Below are 17270 nucleotides of genomic sequence, written 5' to 3' on the forward strand. Positions count from 1 at the left end.
GAGAGGGAGAGTTACCAGTCTTCTCTTAGGTATACATCCAAGTGTCTTCGAGTCAGGGGACAGATGGTGGGCAAAATGCTGGGCATCTTCCTACTTCTTCAGGCAATCTGTTTCAAGAATTGAAGCCAGTGAAGGCAAGTGCTAAAATCTGGATATGTTTTCCTTATTCCTACACCATCTGTCTTTTAATCAGGGTCAATTCCTCTAAGATTCTCATATTGAAACATTATCTATTGGTCTTAGGTCAGCCCAATTAAAAAAAAAAAAAAACTAATGTACTTCAAAGCAAAGTTCAAATTATACACATTAGGTTTACTAATACTAGAACTTTGAACAAATCTTAGGAAGTTATAGCTGAAATTCAACAGAAAAAGTTCTAAGCAAAAACTCGCCTATTATGAGAGACAGTACCAAATAATGGTTAGACCAGAGGTTCTGGAATCAGACAACTGGGTTCAAACCCCAGCTCTGCCACTTACTAGCACTATCATTGAGAGTTCTAAGTATCCTCATAAGTATTTTAATGGAGATACTCATAATACATTCCTCATGTTTACTGAGAGGATTAAACAAAGGAACACATATAAAGAGCTTAGAATAATCTAGCACATAATAAAAACTCAATAAATGCTAGCAATGTCATTAGTTATAATGACATTGCTGATGATACTAGATGTCATTTCATGCTCTGTATCCTAGATAATGGGAAACAAAACTTGAATTTTCTCTGAAAATGAACTACTTCGAGTTTAGCAATCTCCAACATTAAAGAAATATGTTCACAAGTCCATCACTTAAAAATAACTTATAATGTAGCTATTCTTTGTTCACTATTTCCAAGTCTATCAGTCACTTTTTATTGGGGGGCAGGGAATACAAAAAATTTCATGTTTCCTTGAGACTAAGTCTAAGAGAGTGTAAAACTTGAGATCACAGTTTATTTGCTAATGAGAAATTGGATTCTTATTATAAATCATATTTTCTACCCTCTGGTCCCCTCAATATGAACCATCATTTTATTATTTGCTCTTTGAGCACAGGTTTCTTATCTAGCTGGTCTCAAACTGAAGGAGTAACACCCTAAGGTCTGCATCATGCGATGATTTAGAAAAATCCTATTCAATAAATACAAGTTCTTTATTTCCTTAGTCAAACAATGGTTTAGTTCAGTTTTTCCTTTAATTCAAAGCTAGTGCATAAATATGCTTAATTCCACATCATAATTTTTCCATCAGAATTAATCTTTACAATACTGAATAGTGAATGTAAATAGTAAGCCTGTGAGGAGCTTTTAGGTTTCCTTTTTATTTAAGTTCAATTAATTAACATATAGTATATTATTAGTTTCAGAGGTCGAGTTCAGTGATTCATCAGTTGCACAGAACACCCAGTGCTCACTGTATCACATGCTCTCCTTAATGCCCATCACCCAGTTACCCCATCCCCCCACCCACCTTCCCTCCAGCAACCCTCAGTTTGCTTCCTATGCTTAAGAGTCTCCTATGGTTTGTCTCCCTCTCTGATTTCGTCTTGTTTTATTTTGCCTGGGTTTGTTTCTTTTACTAATTAGAATCATGTGTATGTATTGTTTTTTGATGTGCTTGTTGGAGATGTTCTCAGCCTAGCACACTCCTTTTACCCATCATATATTCCACAGAATTAGTGTCACTGTTCAGATTGCTTCATTCTGCTGTTATAATTATGCCCACTTTTGAGCACAAACTTGAGCACAGGGGCTGGAATTTGAGGGGGAGTGTCAGCTTGAGCCCTTGTCAATCTGAGGTGAAGGCTTGTTTACTTGGCGTTGAGCAGGTGGTAGGCCGTGCATGCTGACTTGGGCAGGAGGGTGGCTGGACTGTGCATTTGGGACCCACAGGCCAATGGCATTGTGTGTGACAGGGACATGGCTGGAAACTCTCTCTCTCCTTCTATTCTAAATGAAAGCCTTGCTGGATAGAGTATTCTTGGCTGTAGATTTTTTCCTTTTAGCACTTGGAATTTATCATGCCACTCCCGTCTGGCATGCAGTTTGTGCCTGAAAAACCCAGTGATGGCCATATGGGGTTTCCCTTGTATGTAACTGCTTTCCTTTTTCTTGATTTTAAAATTCTTTCTCACTACTTTTGGCCATCTCACTTACTTTGTGTCTTGGTGCAGACCTCTTTGGTTTAGTTTTGTTGGGGTCTCTCTGGGGCCTCCTGGATCTGTATTTCTCTTTCCTTCCCCAGATTCAAGAAGTTTTCAGCTATTATTTCTTCAGACAAATCTTCTGCCCCCTTTACTCGCTCTTCTCCTGGGACCCCCATCATGCGACTGTTATGCTTGACAGTGTCGCTGAGTTCCCTGGGTCTGTTCTCATTTTGTGTATTTTTTTCCCTGTGAGGAGCTTTTAAAAAAGTACCAATACCTAGGTACCACTCCCAGAGATTCTGATTCAATTGGTCTGAGATAGGGTCGGGCATGAATATCTTTAAAAAGTTGCCCAAGTTGAGATCTAAGTAAGGTCAATGGATTGTATCAATGTTAAGTTTCCTGGTTGTGATACTGTACCAGTTACCCAAAATATTACCACTGGAGATTACTGAGTAAAGGGTACAAAAAACTCTCTATACTTTCTTGCAACTGTATGTGAAAATACAATTATATCTTTAAAAAAACCCAATTTTTAAAAAAATTTCCCCAAGTGATTCTAATCTGCAGCTACAATTGAAAACCAGTACAATACACATTTTCTGTTCTGACAGTAATGTCATGATTTGTTTGAAAAAGTCAATTCTTCCTAACATGATCACCAAACAGATATCTGGAAATAAATGAAGAAAGTGAAGAAAAACAGTATCTTTTTTTTTTAAGTTTAATTTTATTGAGAAATAATTTACAAATTATAAAATATGCTGATTTTAACAGTTTAGTATGTCCTAACAAAAGTATACACTCACATAACTGTTCCCTCGATCTAGAAAGCATTTCCGTCGGTCCAAAAAGTATCTCTTGCCCTTTTGCAGTCAACTTCTCTACCACACCCCAGGAAATCACTGAGATTTTTAAGACAGTCTCTCTCTCCTTTTTAAATTTCCTTTTGAGTTAGCCTTATTATTTTATTTTATTTATATGTGTTTTTAAGTAAGCTCTGTGCCCCACGTGGGGCTTGAACTCACAACCTGGAGATCAAGGTTCACATGCTTTACCATCTGACCAGCCAGGCACCCTTAAGACAATCTCTTTTGAAGAATGGGGACATATCCTTTGAGGGAAATTTACTTTCTAATTTGCCTTTTGAAAGTATATTTGGATTCCCTTTTAGATTCAAAGTCCAGGATGTACCTTATCCCTTTGACTATACTTTGGAACATAACTGTTACATCAAGAAGCTAAGTAAGTCAAACTTAAGAGAATTACTAACTTCAACTAGGGTTAGGTAAGTTCAAGACTTAGGGGAGGAAATCTAGCCAATTCGCTATTAAGACATCTTACCTACTGGCACAGAGATCTTTCTCTTCTTGAAGTTTGGCTTAAACACAAAGCAGCCCTAAAAAAAAAAAAAGTAAGAAAGAAAAAAGCATAAAGTCAAAGTAGCCAAGGAACAGATAAATCTCATTAACCAAGTATTTTATGGATAAGCAGATTTTTTTTAAAAAGGCATTTCTTTAAAGTGCTAAGAAATTCTCTCTTCTATCTGAATTATAGCAGGAAAATTCTTTTTTTAAAAAGATTTATTTTTTGAGAGAGAGCAAGTGCACCCAAGTGCATGGGGTGGGGGGTGGGCAGCGGGAGAGCCAGAGAATCCCAAGCAGCTCCCTGCTCAGTGTGGATCCCGGACAGGGGGCTCAATCCCAGGACGCTGAGATCATGACCTGAGCTGAAATCAAGAGTCAGAGGCTTAACCAACTGAACCACCCAGGTGCCCCTAGCAGGACAATTCTTATACAACAAGGGGACTATCCATTTCTTTCTCCTCCTTCCCATGAGATGCGCATCTCGTGATTTTGCTCTTAGGGACCTAATCTAAGAGACAAATAAAATATAAGCTGATGAAATTTAAACCCAGAAAGTTTCCATTTTTATAAAACTTAAAGAACATTAGTACTATTCATTAAAACGAAGATCAAAAATAGTGACACTCTCTCATTTCAAAAGAAGTCTTTATTATTTAATTAAACTTCAAGTATCTATAACCTGGTCAGGAAAAAGGTAATTTGGCTGTTGTTTCATCTTAAACACGTTTCTTCATCTGATAAAAGTCTTACTCATCTGCTCTGGGAAACCGTCCCCAGTTCTCTAGTTAGAATTATTCCTTTCCCTAAGATCTCACAATACTTGAATGCCTTTATTTTGCTTTGTTTTAAATCACTTTCACTGTGTATCATAGTTATTTACGGGTCTGTCTCACCAAGTAGTTTGTGAGTGCCTTCAGAGCACAGACTGCATATAATTCACAATTGTTTCCTCAGTGTCTAGGACAGGTGTTAGCGCAATCAGTATATGGAATGAATGCCTGCCAAGTAATTTTCCTGGTAATTTCCTAGCTACATTTAGTTTCATGTTATTATTTGACTTGTAATATATAGTCTCCAAGGTACTGGTTCTACGTTTATTCTACCAATCCTAAAGCCATGCACCATGTACAGCTTCTTAAAGACCCATTTTTATGGAAAATGAAAGAATGAAAAAAATATACCTAGAAAAAGTCATCTCAGGACAGTGCTAAAGAAAGCTGTGCAAATATAAAATGCCATTTGGATTACAGGATCCAAAATAAGAACTGTGCCTTATACTCCTGTATCTGCAACTAGTGAACTGCTGAAATACACATTCACATTTAGAAAAATCCTGTAGTACCACACAAGCTTGTCATTGCCTCCCTTCTATATCCACCTGCAATTCAGTAAAGGAAAAGGAGCTATGAAGGAGTGAGATATACAAGTGCCCATAATAGATCCTAATGTATGGCAGGTAGTAATATGGTTAACCACTTAGAACTGCTGATCAAATGATGGTGTTTGAGATAGAAGAAGCAGTCTAGGAGGAGAGCTAACAGGTAGAAAATATGACACGGAAAAGGAAGTTTACATAGGTTTAAAAAAAAAAAAAGAAGCTTGCAGTTCTATGAGCTCCTGAAATAGTCCTTAAAGAATCTTATTGATGCAAGGTCCCCTTCATAATCATCTCAATACAAGCATTTCTATTATAATGCTTTCCTGAACAAAACATCACAATTCTGCAAGATACACAAAAATATGAGCCTTATGCAATGAAAAGAATTAGAGGGCAGACCACTCAAAACCTATGGAACTTTACCACCAGCACAAAACAAAAACAGTACTAATCCTAATAAAAAATACTAGTATGAGAGAACTGCAACTACCTCCCTTTTGAACTCAAACTTTCTGATTAAGTTCTTCTTTCCAGCTTATCTCACTTTTTTTTTTTATGATTTTATTTATTCATTTGAGAGAGAGAGCACACGGGGGGGGGGGGGGGGGGGAGAGAAGCAGACTCCCTGCTGAGCCGGGAGGCCGACATGGGGCTCCATCCCAGGACCAGGAGACCATGAGCCAAGTGGAAGGCAGATGCCTAGCCATCTGAGCCACCCAAGCGCCCCATCCAGCTTATCTCTTAACTCAGGCAAAAGATCCTGTGGGCACAGCTTCTCCTGATGGGAACCAAAACTAACCCCTCAAGCAGTAAGGACTGTCCGGAGCCAGCAAGACCCCGCCCATGACTGACTCCAAGACAATGATCAACCTGACCCTTACCGCCCTCCTCTGTCCCACACTTTCCTCATATAAACCTTATTTTCAGCACTTTGGACACAGTCTTTAAGACTCCAGGCTGCTGTCAGTGTTGGCTTCACTGAAATAAATTCCTTTTTTTTTTTCTTGTGAGTAAAGCAACTGAAGTTTATTAAGTGAAGATATAGAAAAAGCTCTCAAGAGTGAGAGGGGTCCCAAGAGGGTTGCCGAGGGCCTTTAGGGTTGGTCTTTTATAGAAAGGTAACCAGGAAACTTAAATCCATTTAACATCTCTATTGATAACACCTTCAATGGCTTACTTCCTTTTTAGGGGCTGGTTATTCTTTGTTGGTCACAGCTGATTATCATAAAGCACCCAACCCCACAAGACCCACTCCACCCCACATGCCTAGGGCAGGGTGGTCCCCCACACCGCTCCTTTCTTGTTTCACTACCACTCATTTCTCCGATTTAGGATTTTGTCGGCAGGGAGGGGCCGAAGCTGGTCTGTCTGGCACCCCTGGAGCCAGGTGCTCTTACACCCCAGTGCCTGGGCTACACAAGCACAGTTAAACCTCTTCTGGCATTTGCACCTAGCATCATAGTCAATCTTTTTTTTTTTTTTAAAGATTTTATTTATTTATTTGACAGAGAGAGACACAGCGAGAGAGGGAACACAAGCAGGGGGAGGGGGAGAGGGAGAAGCAGGCTTCCCGCAGAGCAGGGAGCCCGATGCGGGGCTCGATCCCAGGACTCCGAGATCATGACCTGAGCCGAAGGCAGACGCTTAACGACTGAGCCACCCAGGCGCCCCCATAGTCAATCTTCTATAAACTTAAGCTCTATGGCTTGAAGTTCCCAGTTGATATGTAGTCTCAGAAGGCACTCCTTCCCATAATTTTAGTTTAATTTTAATCAAAATTAAAGATCAGATCCATGGTAAAGCCTTCTAATCTACTGTTTTAACGTAGGGAGAAATGACTGCAGTTTTTTTCATCTACGTTCTCAACTTTATCACAGCTTAACTTCAGGGGCTTCTGGCTGTACTCATACTACTACTAAAGGTCTTACTTGGTCTGTAGCAGTGCTGTACAATAGAGCTTTTGGTAATGAAGGAGAAATATCATGTCTCTGCACTAATATGGTAGCCACCACCACATGTGGTTATTGAGCACTTGAAATGTGGCTAGTAAAACTGAGAAAATGAATTTCTAATTTTATTCAATTTTATTTAATTAAAACTGAAATAGCCACATGTGGCTACTGGCTACTTACATTAGACAATAGAGCTCTAGGGTTTATCTTCTTACCAACCACATTATCATGTCTTCCTGCAAGCCGTGGCCATCTAGGCAGCCCATATGAGGTCTATGTGATCTCCTCTGACACACACACACCTACACTACTTTTTCATTCTCATTTTTCACAACGCTTCCTCTCTGATTATACTAATATTTCAACTTCTTTAATAGGTCATTTTATTTCTATCTTCTGGGCCAAAGAACATGTCGTTCTCTATGCTAGAACAGTCTCCCCACCCTCCAATCCTTTGCCTAACTTGTACTTACTTTTCAGGTCTCAGTTAAAATGTCCCTTTCTCCAAAAGGCCTTCGCAGACCCGGGGCAATCTGCTAACACTTATCACAATTTGTTATCATCAATTCATCTGTGTTTAATGCCTTTTTGAGTGCAGACAACTTTTTTGAGTGCAGACAACAATTTTGTTTACCACTCTATGTCGTACCTAACGGGGAGTGCTTGGCGCACAATAAATATTTATGGGGAAGAAAAAGGAAGGGAGGTTGGAGCACATCCTCGGGGAATTCGACCTCCACAAACCAGAACTTAAAAGTCCTCCCAGCCAAAGCAACTAAGGCAGATCGATGTCTTCGCTCCCCGAGCAAAACTGACCTCAACTGCACCCGGAGTAAGGACTCTTCAGCTCAGCCCGCCACTCCCTCCCCTCGAGCCTGTTCACTGAGGCCTACGTAACCTCTGCTACATCCCTTTTCCAAAAGAGAATGAGGCGACGACTGAGTCTAGTGGGCGTCCGCCCCCCACGTACCTTGGACACCGAAGAAGTGGCCATGGTCCCAGCTGCCCGCGGGATTGCAGCTGCACTCGGGATTTCCCGCGCTCCCTCGCGGCAGCAGGGCAGAGGTTAGTGGCGGGCCACGCGGCTTCTTGATTGGTTGGCAGAATCCTCCGGGGCGGGCTTCCGGCGCGCAGAGGCGGGGCGTACGAGGGGGCGGGGCGAGGATCCGGGCCCCGCGGTTGGGGCGCGCTTCGTGGAGGTGGACATGGCTTGTGGCTTCCGCAGGTCCATCGCCTGTCAGGTACGGACCCGGGAACTGGCAGAAGGAAGGCCCGAGCGGAACCCCCACGCCGGGTCAGCCCTCAGTCAGCGAGAGGGGGATTCCATGAAAACCCTGTTTCTGCCGCCTCCTGCCTCCTCTTTGGAGCTGCTGGAGCTGTTGAGGCCGATCTGTTGGAGGGTCGGCCATGCGACCCAAATCGGTTTCTCAAGGTGAAAAGTAAATCTTGAAAAGCAAATGTTTCCCTCACTCCTTTCCACCCCACAGCTTTGTATGCTTTACCCTAGTGGAAAGTCATTGGGCCATGATTAGAACCCTTTAGAAATTAGTGTTCCTTACACTTAGTGAAATTGATTATGGATCTGAATTTTCATTCGAAAGGATCTAATTTAAAATCTGGTCATTTGTCTTGCAATCGTTTTGGCCGCCTGTCCTAGCATTATTTTTGGAAACTCCAAAGATAACGTGAGATGCTGTTTTTTCGTGATTCAGAGTCCTCTATGTGAACAGCTCTGTAATAAGGAAAGGAATAAAACACTTAAACATTAGATTTCAGCAAAAACAATTTTTTTTTAAGATTTTATTTATTTATTTGACAGAGAGAGGCACAGCGAGAGAGGGAACACAAGCAGGGGGAGTGGGAGAGGGAGAAGCAGGCTTCCCGCCGAGCAGGGAGCCCGATGCGGGGCTCGATCCCAGGACCCTGGGACCATGACCTGAGCCGAAGGCAGACGCTTAACGACTGAGCCACCCAGGCGCCGCGCAAAAACAACTTTTGAAATTCATTGGCCCCTTTTGGAATTTTGCAACGAAACTTTCAATTGTCTCGACAAACCCATTTCCTTTCATTAATGGACATATTAGTGGACGTATTTTGCCTAGTATATAATTTCCCTTGGTTCATTTTTATAGTATTTCTGGACTTTTGTGGGAAAATTGCTCTGCCTTGTCTTTATGCTTATAGACTATTGCCCTGTCCAACGCTGGCTTCTCAGATAACACCAACGGACCTTCTGATAGAACAAAGCTAAGTTTATGGTTTACTGGGGTAAGAAAGAACACCAGCAGAGTTTTGGTAGTGTCTGGGAAGGCAAGATCTGATTTTTCTTGAGAATTTGAAGTATGGTTTAAGGCTGGTCTTTCAGTGGCAGAGGGTGAGAGGGCAGGGGAGTGGAGGAGATGGCTTGGTTGGGATTCGATACTGATCTTCACCGTTTTGATTTTTTTTTTTTAAGATTTTATTTTTATTTATTTGAGAGAGAATGAGATCGAGCATGAGAGGGAGAAGCAGACTCCCTGCTGAGCAGGGAGCTGGATGCGGGACTCGATCCTGGGACTCCAGGATCATGACCTGAGCCAAGGCAGTCGCTTAACCAACTGAGCCACCCAGGCGCCCTGATCTTCACAGTTTTAAGATTGGAAGAAAGAAGGCAAGGTAGTGCAAGGAATCTTAGAGTATAAACTGTTGGTGCCTTTTTTTTTTTTTTTTTGAAGAATTGATTTTTCAAGAAGTTCCTGTAATGAATAATCAAGTTATTTGGGCAGGAATCTCCTGAAATAGTAAAGTTATGCTAACAAAGACAAAGAAATAATAAAGTCATGCTAATGTAGACAGTAGGCTATACCCAGGGTAGGTAGTTTTGGACCTCAGTGTCCAGGCTGTGTTTGGAGTGGGAGAGGTAAGATGATTTCCATTTTCAACCCATAGGTCAAGATAATGTCATGACCAGAAACATTGTGTTTAGTTTTGCAAAGGCTGTATTCTTCCTTGTAAAGAAGGTAAGTTGGAGAAACAGGAACTAATAGGTAGTGTGTATTTGTGCTAGTTACTTTACATTCACATTTAAACCCCATGATGACCCTATGACATAGAAGTATTAACCTTATACCGTTGAGCAAACTGAGATACAGAGATTAAAAATCTACCCAAGGCCAGGGTCTACACAGGGTCAGTAAATTGAAGAGTTGGTTTATGCACAGGGGTCTAATTTCAAAATCAGCCCTTTCCTATATGCTGTGCTATCAGTTTATAAAGGCAAGAAACACAATCTGATCATTAAACAGAATCTAACAGATTTGTATGGCAACATAAACTAAGCAAATATATATTTCTCCAAACATGGAGTTATTGAAGGATGATCTGAAATGAGGTAAAATAAAAATATGTGCAATTGGGGCGCCTGGGTGGCTCAGTCGTAAAGCGTCTGCCTTCGGCTCAGGTCGTGATCCCAGGGTCCTGGGATCAAGCCCCGCATCGGGCTCTCTGCTCTGCAGGAAGCCTGCTTCTCCCTCTCCCACTCCCCCTGCTTGTGTTCCCTCTCTCGCTGTGTCTCTCTCTGTCAAATAAAGAAATAAAGTCTTTAAAAAAAAAAGAAATATGTGCAATACATATCTTTATGAATGAGGATCCTTTGCTAGTTTGGGAGTGAAGGAATGTATTACACGAAATAGCACATTCAGCAAATTTAGATAATGAATCTACATTTTTCTAAGCAGTCCCATTATCATTCCCAAGGTTGAAAGTGAATAGAATATGGCTTCTGTCCTGGCATGGCTCTGGACTAACTTGGGGAAACACATGTATAAACAGCTAATTGCAGTACAGTTTGTAACCAGTGTATTAGAAACATGTGAGGTGTTAAGGGAATATGGAGAAGACAGCTTCCAAATGTCAGGGAATGCTTTGTGGAAAAGGTAATGTCCTGAAGGAAGGATGGATAGGAGTGTACTAGGTTAGTAGGGTGAGAGCTTGGGGAGTGGTAGGGTATTCCAAGAACATCGTATGTATGGACAACAGAACCATGGGAGAGCATGGTGTATGTTCATGGAACAACAATATTTGGATACGACTGAAGTTTAGAGTATGCCTCTTGGGCCTCACTTCAGCAAGTCCTTTGGACTCTATCTTCAAATACCTTGAATCTATCCATTCTTTTCCATCCCTGTTGCCTTTCCCTTCCGTCACCCCAAACCAAGCTACTATTATCACCTACGTCATCTGCTTACAACAGCATTCTGATGGGTCTGTTTCCATCCTTGCCCTCCCTCAAATCCATTCTCCTTATAGCAAGAAAAGTGACTTCTCAAATGTAAAATCATGTCACTTACCTATTTAAATAAACTACATTGCACAAACTCTACCAGAACCTTAACATCTTTCTTTACAACATCCATTCATACCACCCTTTTCTTCCTTTCTGCAGGATCCTAGCCATACTGTAATTTTGCTTTTCTAACAAAGCAAGGTCTTTCCATTCCCATTGCATAGATATTCCCTGTGCCTAAAGGAAATGATTTTATATCATGACCGTTTGTGCAAAATGGAAGTTTCACAAAACAGTACTTATAATGTGTGTGCATTCTTTTCTACTTATACTACATTTTTCAGAAAATCCTGGTTGGGACTCACTGAATTTATTTCCAACTGAAAACCTCTGGTTTGAAAAGTGTGTCCTCCAGTTGCTCTCTATCTCAGACCCTTGTTTGCTTCCATCATAGCATTTATAAGAGTTAATAATTATTTCATTAGCTAATTAATTATTATTAGGGAATTAGTTATTTTGTTGTTTTGTTTTCCTTGTTTTGGTGTGTCTTCTCTATAGGCTTCGTGAAGACAGAGAGCATGTTTTATTCACTATTTCTCTAGCACCAGCAAAGTGCCTGAAACATAAAAGGCTGTTAATACATATTTAAAGAATAAGCTGTTGTGATGTAATATAAATTTTGCAGCTTCACCAAATGAGTTCATAATTTTAAAACTGTGAGATAGAATGATAAAAGTGGAAAGGATTAAAATCCATTTGTGTGACTGACTGACTCTTGGCAGGTTAATTAACCTGTCAGCTATAAAATGATGGTATTGATTCCAAATTTACAGGATTGTTGCGAGGATTGATGATGATGATGATGATGAAGACAATAATAACTATTGTTTGTGGAATATCTCACTTGTACCATGCAGTTTTGCTGAACTTTATGGGGCTATTGATAAGATCTAATGACATAATGTTAATTGAAAGGGCATAGTGTCAAGAACTGTGAGGGGTTTGTGACTTTACCTTACTAGTCTACCACAGTTCCATGGGTGGTGGCCAGAAAACATGAGATCCCTGGGTGAGAGAAAAGGATTTTACTATTCGCAGCAATAGCAGTAGCCAGAGTATTAACATTTACTTGCATTGGTTCGCCAAGCCCCTCTTCTAACCACAGGGTGATGTGAAGGTCAGATGATACCTGCACAGGCCGGGTGCTGTGTCACATAAGAGAGGGACCCTGAGGCTTTTAGGATGGGCAGTAAGCATGTTTCCCTTTGCTCTGTAGTGGGATACTGTTTCTGTCTTACAAATCTGTTTGCTATATGAGCATCCTTGAAAAGATTTTATGCCTTGCTTACAAGACATGCAGAAACCTAGGAGTCCCATAGAAATTTGTCTCCCATCACTTAGGACGGTGGTGTACACACAAAGTATACAGTACTTGATATTATCATGTTTAATCTTTTCAGTCATCCTATTTGTAGCATTGTCTCCATTTTATAGAGGAGGACACTGACAGGAAGATGAAAAGAATAACCTAAAGTTACAGAGCAACAAAATTGTGGAGTTGAACTACTAACCCAGCTTTTTGACTCAAAGCTCAAATTCTTTGTATTCTGTAGAATAACCTTTGTAAAATGTTCAGCACCATATTTGGCTCAGAAACATAATGATGGAGTATAGATTTGTTTCCCTTTCTCAGTTCCTTTTCATTTAGATTTTGATGTTAAGTTTAAAACATCCAGCTGAAGGGCGGCAGGGTGGCTCGGTTGAGCATCCGGCCTGATTTCAGCTCAGGTCTTGATCTCAGGGTTTTGAGTTCAAGCCCTGTGTTGGGCTCCACGCTGGGTGTGGAGCCTACTTAAAAAAATCCAGCGAGTTCATTTTCTTTTTTTCGTTTGTTTTAATTTTGAATGTCAAAATTATAGAAAAGATGTGATAATAGTGCAAAGAACTCCGTATACTTTTTTATCCAGGGCCACCAATTAACATTTTACCACATTTGCTTCATCATTCTATTTCCTGTATCACGCACATAGAGTGGGTTTCATAAAGCATGCACCTCAACCTGTCGATACCTAATTGTTTACTTCCTAAGAATAAGGCTTATCTTACAGCCACAGTATAGTCATTAGATTCACATAATATCATATATACTTTCATTTAGTGTATAGTCCATTCCAGTTTTGCTGATTTTTTTCAGTAGTCTTTTTTTCCAGTATAGGATCACAAGCTGCATTTAGTTGTTGTGTAATTGTTGCATCTTAAGTGGCTTAAGCTCTTCTCCTCATTAGTTAATATTTACGTAACATGCTACAAGAGGTACACTGCTAACAGCTATGAATAGAAGACTGTTCCTTGACTGCTGCTGAGTTCTATTAGATTTCAGGTGTGGCTTCAAAGAGCAATTAAATTTGATGACCAGTTGTCATCTAGTCCAAGCTGAAATATTTATGTAGGGAAGATACTCGTCCACATTCAGGTGAACAACAGGACTGACTGAATGGTCTAGGTGTATACTTCGCTTCTAATCTGTTCTCACAGGCCCACCAGCATCCACTTCTGCTTAAAACTACAAGTTCTTCAGGGCGCCTGGGTGGCTCAGTCGTTAAGCGTCTGCCTTCGGCTCAGGTCATGATCCCGGGGTCCTGGGATCGAGCCCCACATCGGGCTCCCTGCTCCACGGAAAGCCTGCTTCTCCCTCTCCCACTCCCCCTGCTTGTGTTCCCTCTCTCGCTGTGTCTCTCTCTGTCAAATAAATAAAATATTAAAAAAAAAAAAAAACTACAAGTTCTTCAAGAGCTGTGCTAAATTTCTTTCATTATAGATACTTGGTAATAACTTGCCTTCCAAGTCTTTTAGAAAGTTCTCTTCTGAACTGTAAAGTTTCAGTTGCTGCCAGTTTGAGTCTGAGTTAATCCAGACCTGTACCTGAAGAACGTCTCTACAAATGTGGGAGTGTTTGTGCATTGGCTCTTGGTGGCAAACTTGTACAACTGACCTGGTTATATCAGAGTCAGAAGTAAGGAATAATCAGGGATAATAGTTTAAGTAATTTAAGATCTGGAAGAGTGAATGATAACATTTTAAGAATTTTAAGACTAGTGGCCTATAGACTGTTAATATGGGTAAAAATGCAGAGCTAGGGGAGCCTGGGTGGCTCAGTTGATTAAGTGTCTGCCTTTGGATCAGGTCATGATCTCAGGGTTCTGCGATTGCAACATGTGTTGGGTTCCCTGCTCTGCGGGGAGTCTGCTTCCTCCTTTCCCTCTGCTCCCCACCTCCTGCTCCCCCCCCCACTCATATTCTCTCTCTCAAATAGGTAAAATCTTTACAAAAAAATGCAGAGCTAATTTTCATACGAAATACCAGTTCTGCTGCCTGTATGTCTGATTGCTAAAACATAAGGATCTCTTTTTCATTAGCAAAATGAGGGTTTTTTTTTTAAAGATTTTATTTACTTGACCAAGAGAGCAAGAGAGCACAAGCAGGGGGAGCAGCAGAGGGAGAGGGAGCAGCAGACTCCCCCGCTGAGCAGGGAGCCTGATGTGGGACACAATCCCAGCATCCTGAGATCATGACCTGAGCTGAAGGCAGACACTTAACCAGCTGGCTCCTGCAAAATTCAATTTTTTATGAAATTACCAGAGATTTTGATCTTGAACCTGGCAGGTTTAACTCCTAACTGAATTTAGAACCTGTCTAGAACCAGAACGATAGGATATTTTTTTGGCTTTGTGTTCAGTAATTGGGTACTTGGGGAAGGAATTGTGTGTGCCTAATGGAAAAGGAATGATTGAGAACCATTAACCTGGTTAATTATTGTGCTTTCTCATATTGGGTACCCTGGAAGTCAAAGAGTCTATAGGATCTCTGATGTTCTATTGCCAGATCTAAGGTTTATAATTGTATTTGGTACATTGTAGGCACTGAATACATATTAGCCATTATTATATTACACATTAGAAACTGATCTTGGGTTCCCAAACCAGATCTGGCTTATGTGGATTTTCATTTTTGATACTCTCTTAAATGTTCCCTTCTTTCAACCTCAGATTTCCTCCTTATTCATTTGTGTTAGTTTGTCAAGGAATAGGTTTAATATTTTGTGGATTTTATTTCTCTTAAAATTTTGAGCTTTATTGTTGTAGTCTTATTTTATCTTAATTGAATAATTTTTAGCCTATTTTATTCTGTAAAACTTTTTTCTTTCCTCAATCTAAGGTCTCAAGTAGAAAGTTATCAATAGGCCCATGTTTTATTGGTGAGAGTCCTAGGTGAAGCCCAATGCCAGGAGAAACTTTATCTGAAGGGGAAAGAAGAAATCCTATAGTTAAGGAAACTCGTAGGCCACATTCTCATCAGAGAAAGCACTAAATCCAAGCTGAGAGACAGTTAAAGAAAATCTTATTATTTCCAGAATGATTCCAGACCTATGAGAATCTAGGTGAATTAAAAACCATGCTCTCTGACATTCGACCACTTGACAGGGGTTCTTAATTTTTCTTTCTTTTTTTGAGCCCCACCCACCCCACTCCTAGAATTAAAAACACTAACTAGCTGGGGCCCTGATTGGTAACATGAGAAACAGCTGGTGTCTTCCTAAGCAGCTGTTCTCAAGCCTGGTTTATAGACTGGAATCACCTGAGAAGCATTAAAAAATACCTAAGCCCAGGCCCATTGGTCTGGGGTGAGGTAGGGGCTTTGATGTTCCTCCAGGCTTGATAACCACTAACTGAGAATGACCAGGAGACAGAAAGGTATAGTGCAGGAATCAACCAGAGAACTTTTTAACATCCTGTTGCCCAGTCACACCAGATTATTTGCATGTGGGAACCAGTGTGCAACAAAATGTGGGAACCACAGGTATAATGATTAAGAACATTAACCGTGGAAGACATACGGGTTTAAATCCAGCCTTTCCTTTGATAGGTATGTAAGTTCTCTGTGCCTCTTCTATAAAATCTGGAAAATTAATTAGTTACCTTTTAGTCTTGTCATTAGAATTCAGTAAATTAATGCATAGTGTTTAGAATTGTATATAGTGTTTAGGATTGTGTTTGGTACACTATACATTCAGTAAACGTTAATCGTTGTTACATTATGTCCTCAGATTTCTGAAGTCAGGGTATTTTGAACCCCCTTTTCACCCCACTACAATCCCAGAGGCTTTATGAAGGGGACCTAATTATTATCCATTATCCTAGGTGAATGTTTTAACCCCACGCAAAGTTAGGTAACCAGAAAGCTACATATCTGAATCATATGGCTTAATTTCTAATAGGAATCTTTTTAACAGTACTTTTATGAAGTTGTGCTTTGGTAAAGAAAAAATATTTCTCATTTTTGAAAAAATAACTGGCCACTGTAAAGAATTAAACGATACAAAAAGGTAAAAGAAAAAAAAAACAACTCCCCCATAAATAATCATTATTAACATTGGTTGACCTTTATTTTAGATAATATTTCTTTGCTGATATACAGGCAGAATAAAAGGAATACTAGATAGGTATGCCTTTTTACAAAAATTGGGCTATATCATAATGAGTTTTTATTTTGAAGTGGTTTTGTTGGGTTTTTTTGTTTTTTATTTTTAAGTTTTATGATAGCAAATGTCCAACTACTAGGGTGCCTGGGTGGCTCAGCCAGCTAAGTGTCTGCTTTCGGCTCAGGTCATGATCTCAGGGTCCTGGGATTAAGCCCCGCGTTGGGCTCCCTGCTCAATGGAGAGTTGGCTTCTCCCTCTCCCTGTGCCCCTCCCCTCTGCTCCTTTTTTCTCTCAAATAAAATCATTTAAAAAAAAAAAAGTCCAGCTACGAAATGTATATTAGTATTGATTATCCATGTACCCCATGACCAAAATGCTGTTTTAAATTAAAACTATTAAACAGTTTTGCTTGAGTTTAAAGAAATTAAAATGTAATTCAAAAATTATTGCTATATTTCTGAAATGGTCCTCTATGAAATAAGATTTTGAAAAACATTACAAATTTTTTTTAAGATTTTACTTATTTGAGAGCGTGAAAGAGCGAGCGTACGCACATGCCTGAGGAAGAGCCCACAAGCGGGGGGAGGGGCAGAAGGAGAGGGAGAAGCAGACTCCCCAGTGAGCAAGGAGCCCAATGCAGGCCTCAATCCCAGGACCCTGGGATCATGACCTGAGCCAAAGGCAGACGCTTAATCGACTG

At 40.3% G+C, this 17270-nt stretch overlaps 2 protein-coding genes across 3 annotated transcripts in view; one reads left to right on the top strand and one right to left on the bottom strand.

Moving 5' to 3' along the window:
- Positions 1-7849, bottom strand: part of ORC3 (origin recognition complex subunit 3) — a 59358-nt gene extending 51509 nt beyond the window's left edge. The window contains exons 1-2 of one of the 2 annotated variants that reach the window (XM_044917256.1): positions 7798-7849; positions 3475-3529 (exon numbers count right to left, since the gene is read on the bottom strand). In XM_044917256.1, coding sequence (XP_044773191.1) covers positions 3475-3529; positions 7798-7821 — 79 coding nt within the window. In that variant the 5' untranslated portion in view covers positions 7822-7849. The remainder of the gene's footprint in view (positions 1-3474; positions 3530-7797) is intronic. The other variant, XM_044917257.1, reaches the window with a different exon arrangement.
- Positions 7850-7995: 146 nt separating this feature from the next.
- The window catches only part of RARS2 (arginyl-tRNA synthetase 2, mitochondrial), a 58857-nt gene continuing 49582 nt past the window's right edge, over positions 7996-17270 (top strand). Inside the window, exon 1 of the mRNA XM_021693123.1 lies at positions 7996-8068. Within this exon, the coding sequence (XP_021548798.1) occupies positions 8033-8068 (36 nt within the window). The 5' untranslated portion in view covers positions 7996-8032. The remainder of the gene's footprint in view (positions 8069-17270) is intronic.

This window comes from Neomonachus schauinslandi, chromosome 8 (genome assembly GCF_002201575.2).
Source record: "Neomonachus schauinslandi chromosome 8, ASM220157v2, whole genome shotgun sequence".
NCBI classification, from domain to species: domain Eukaryota; kingdom Metazoa; phylum Chordata; class Mammalia; order Carnivora; family Phocidae; genus Neomonachus; species Neomonachus schauinslandi.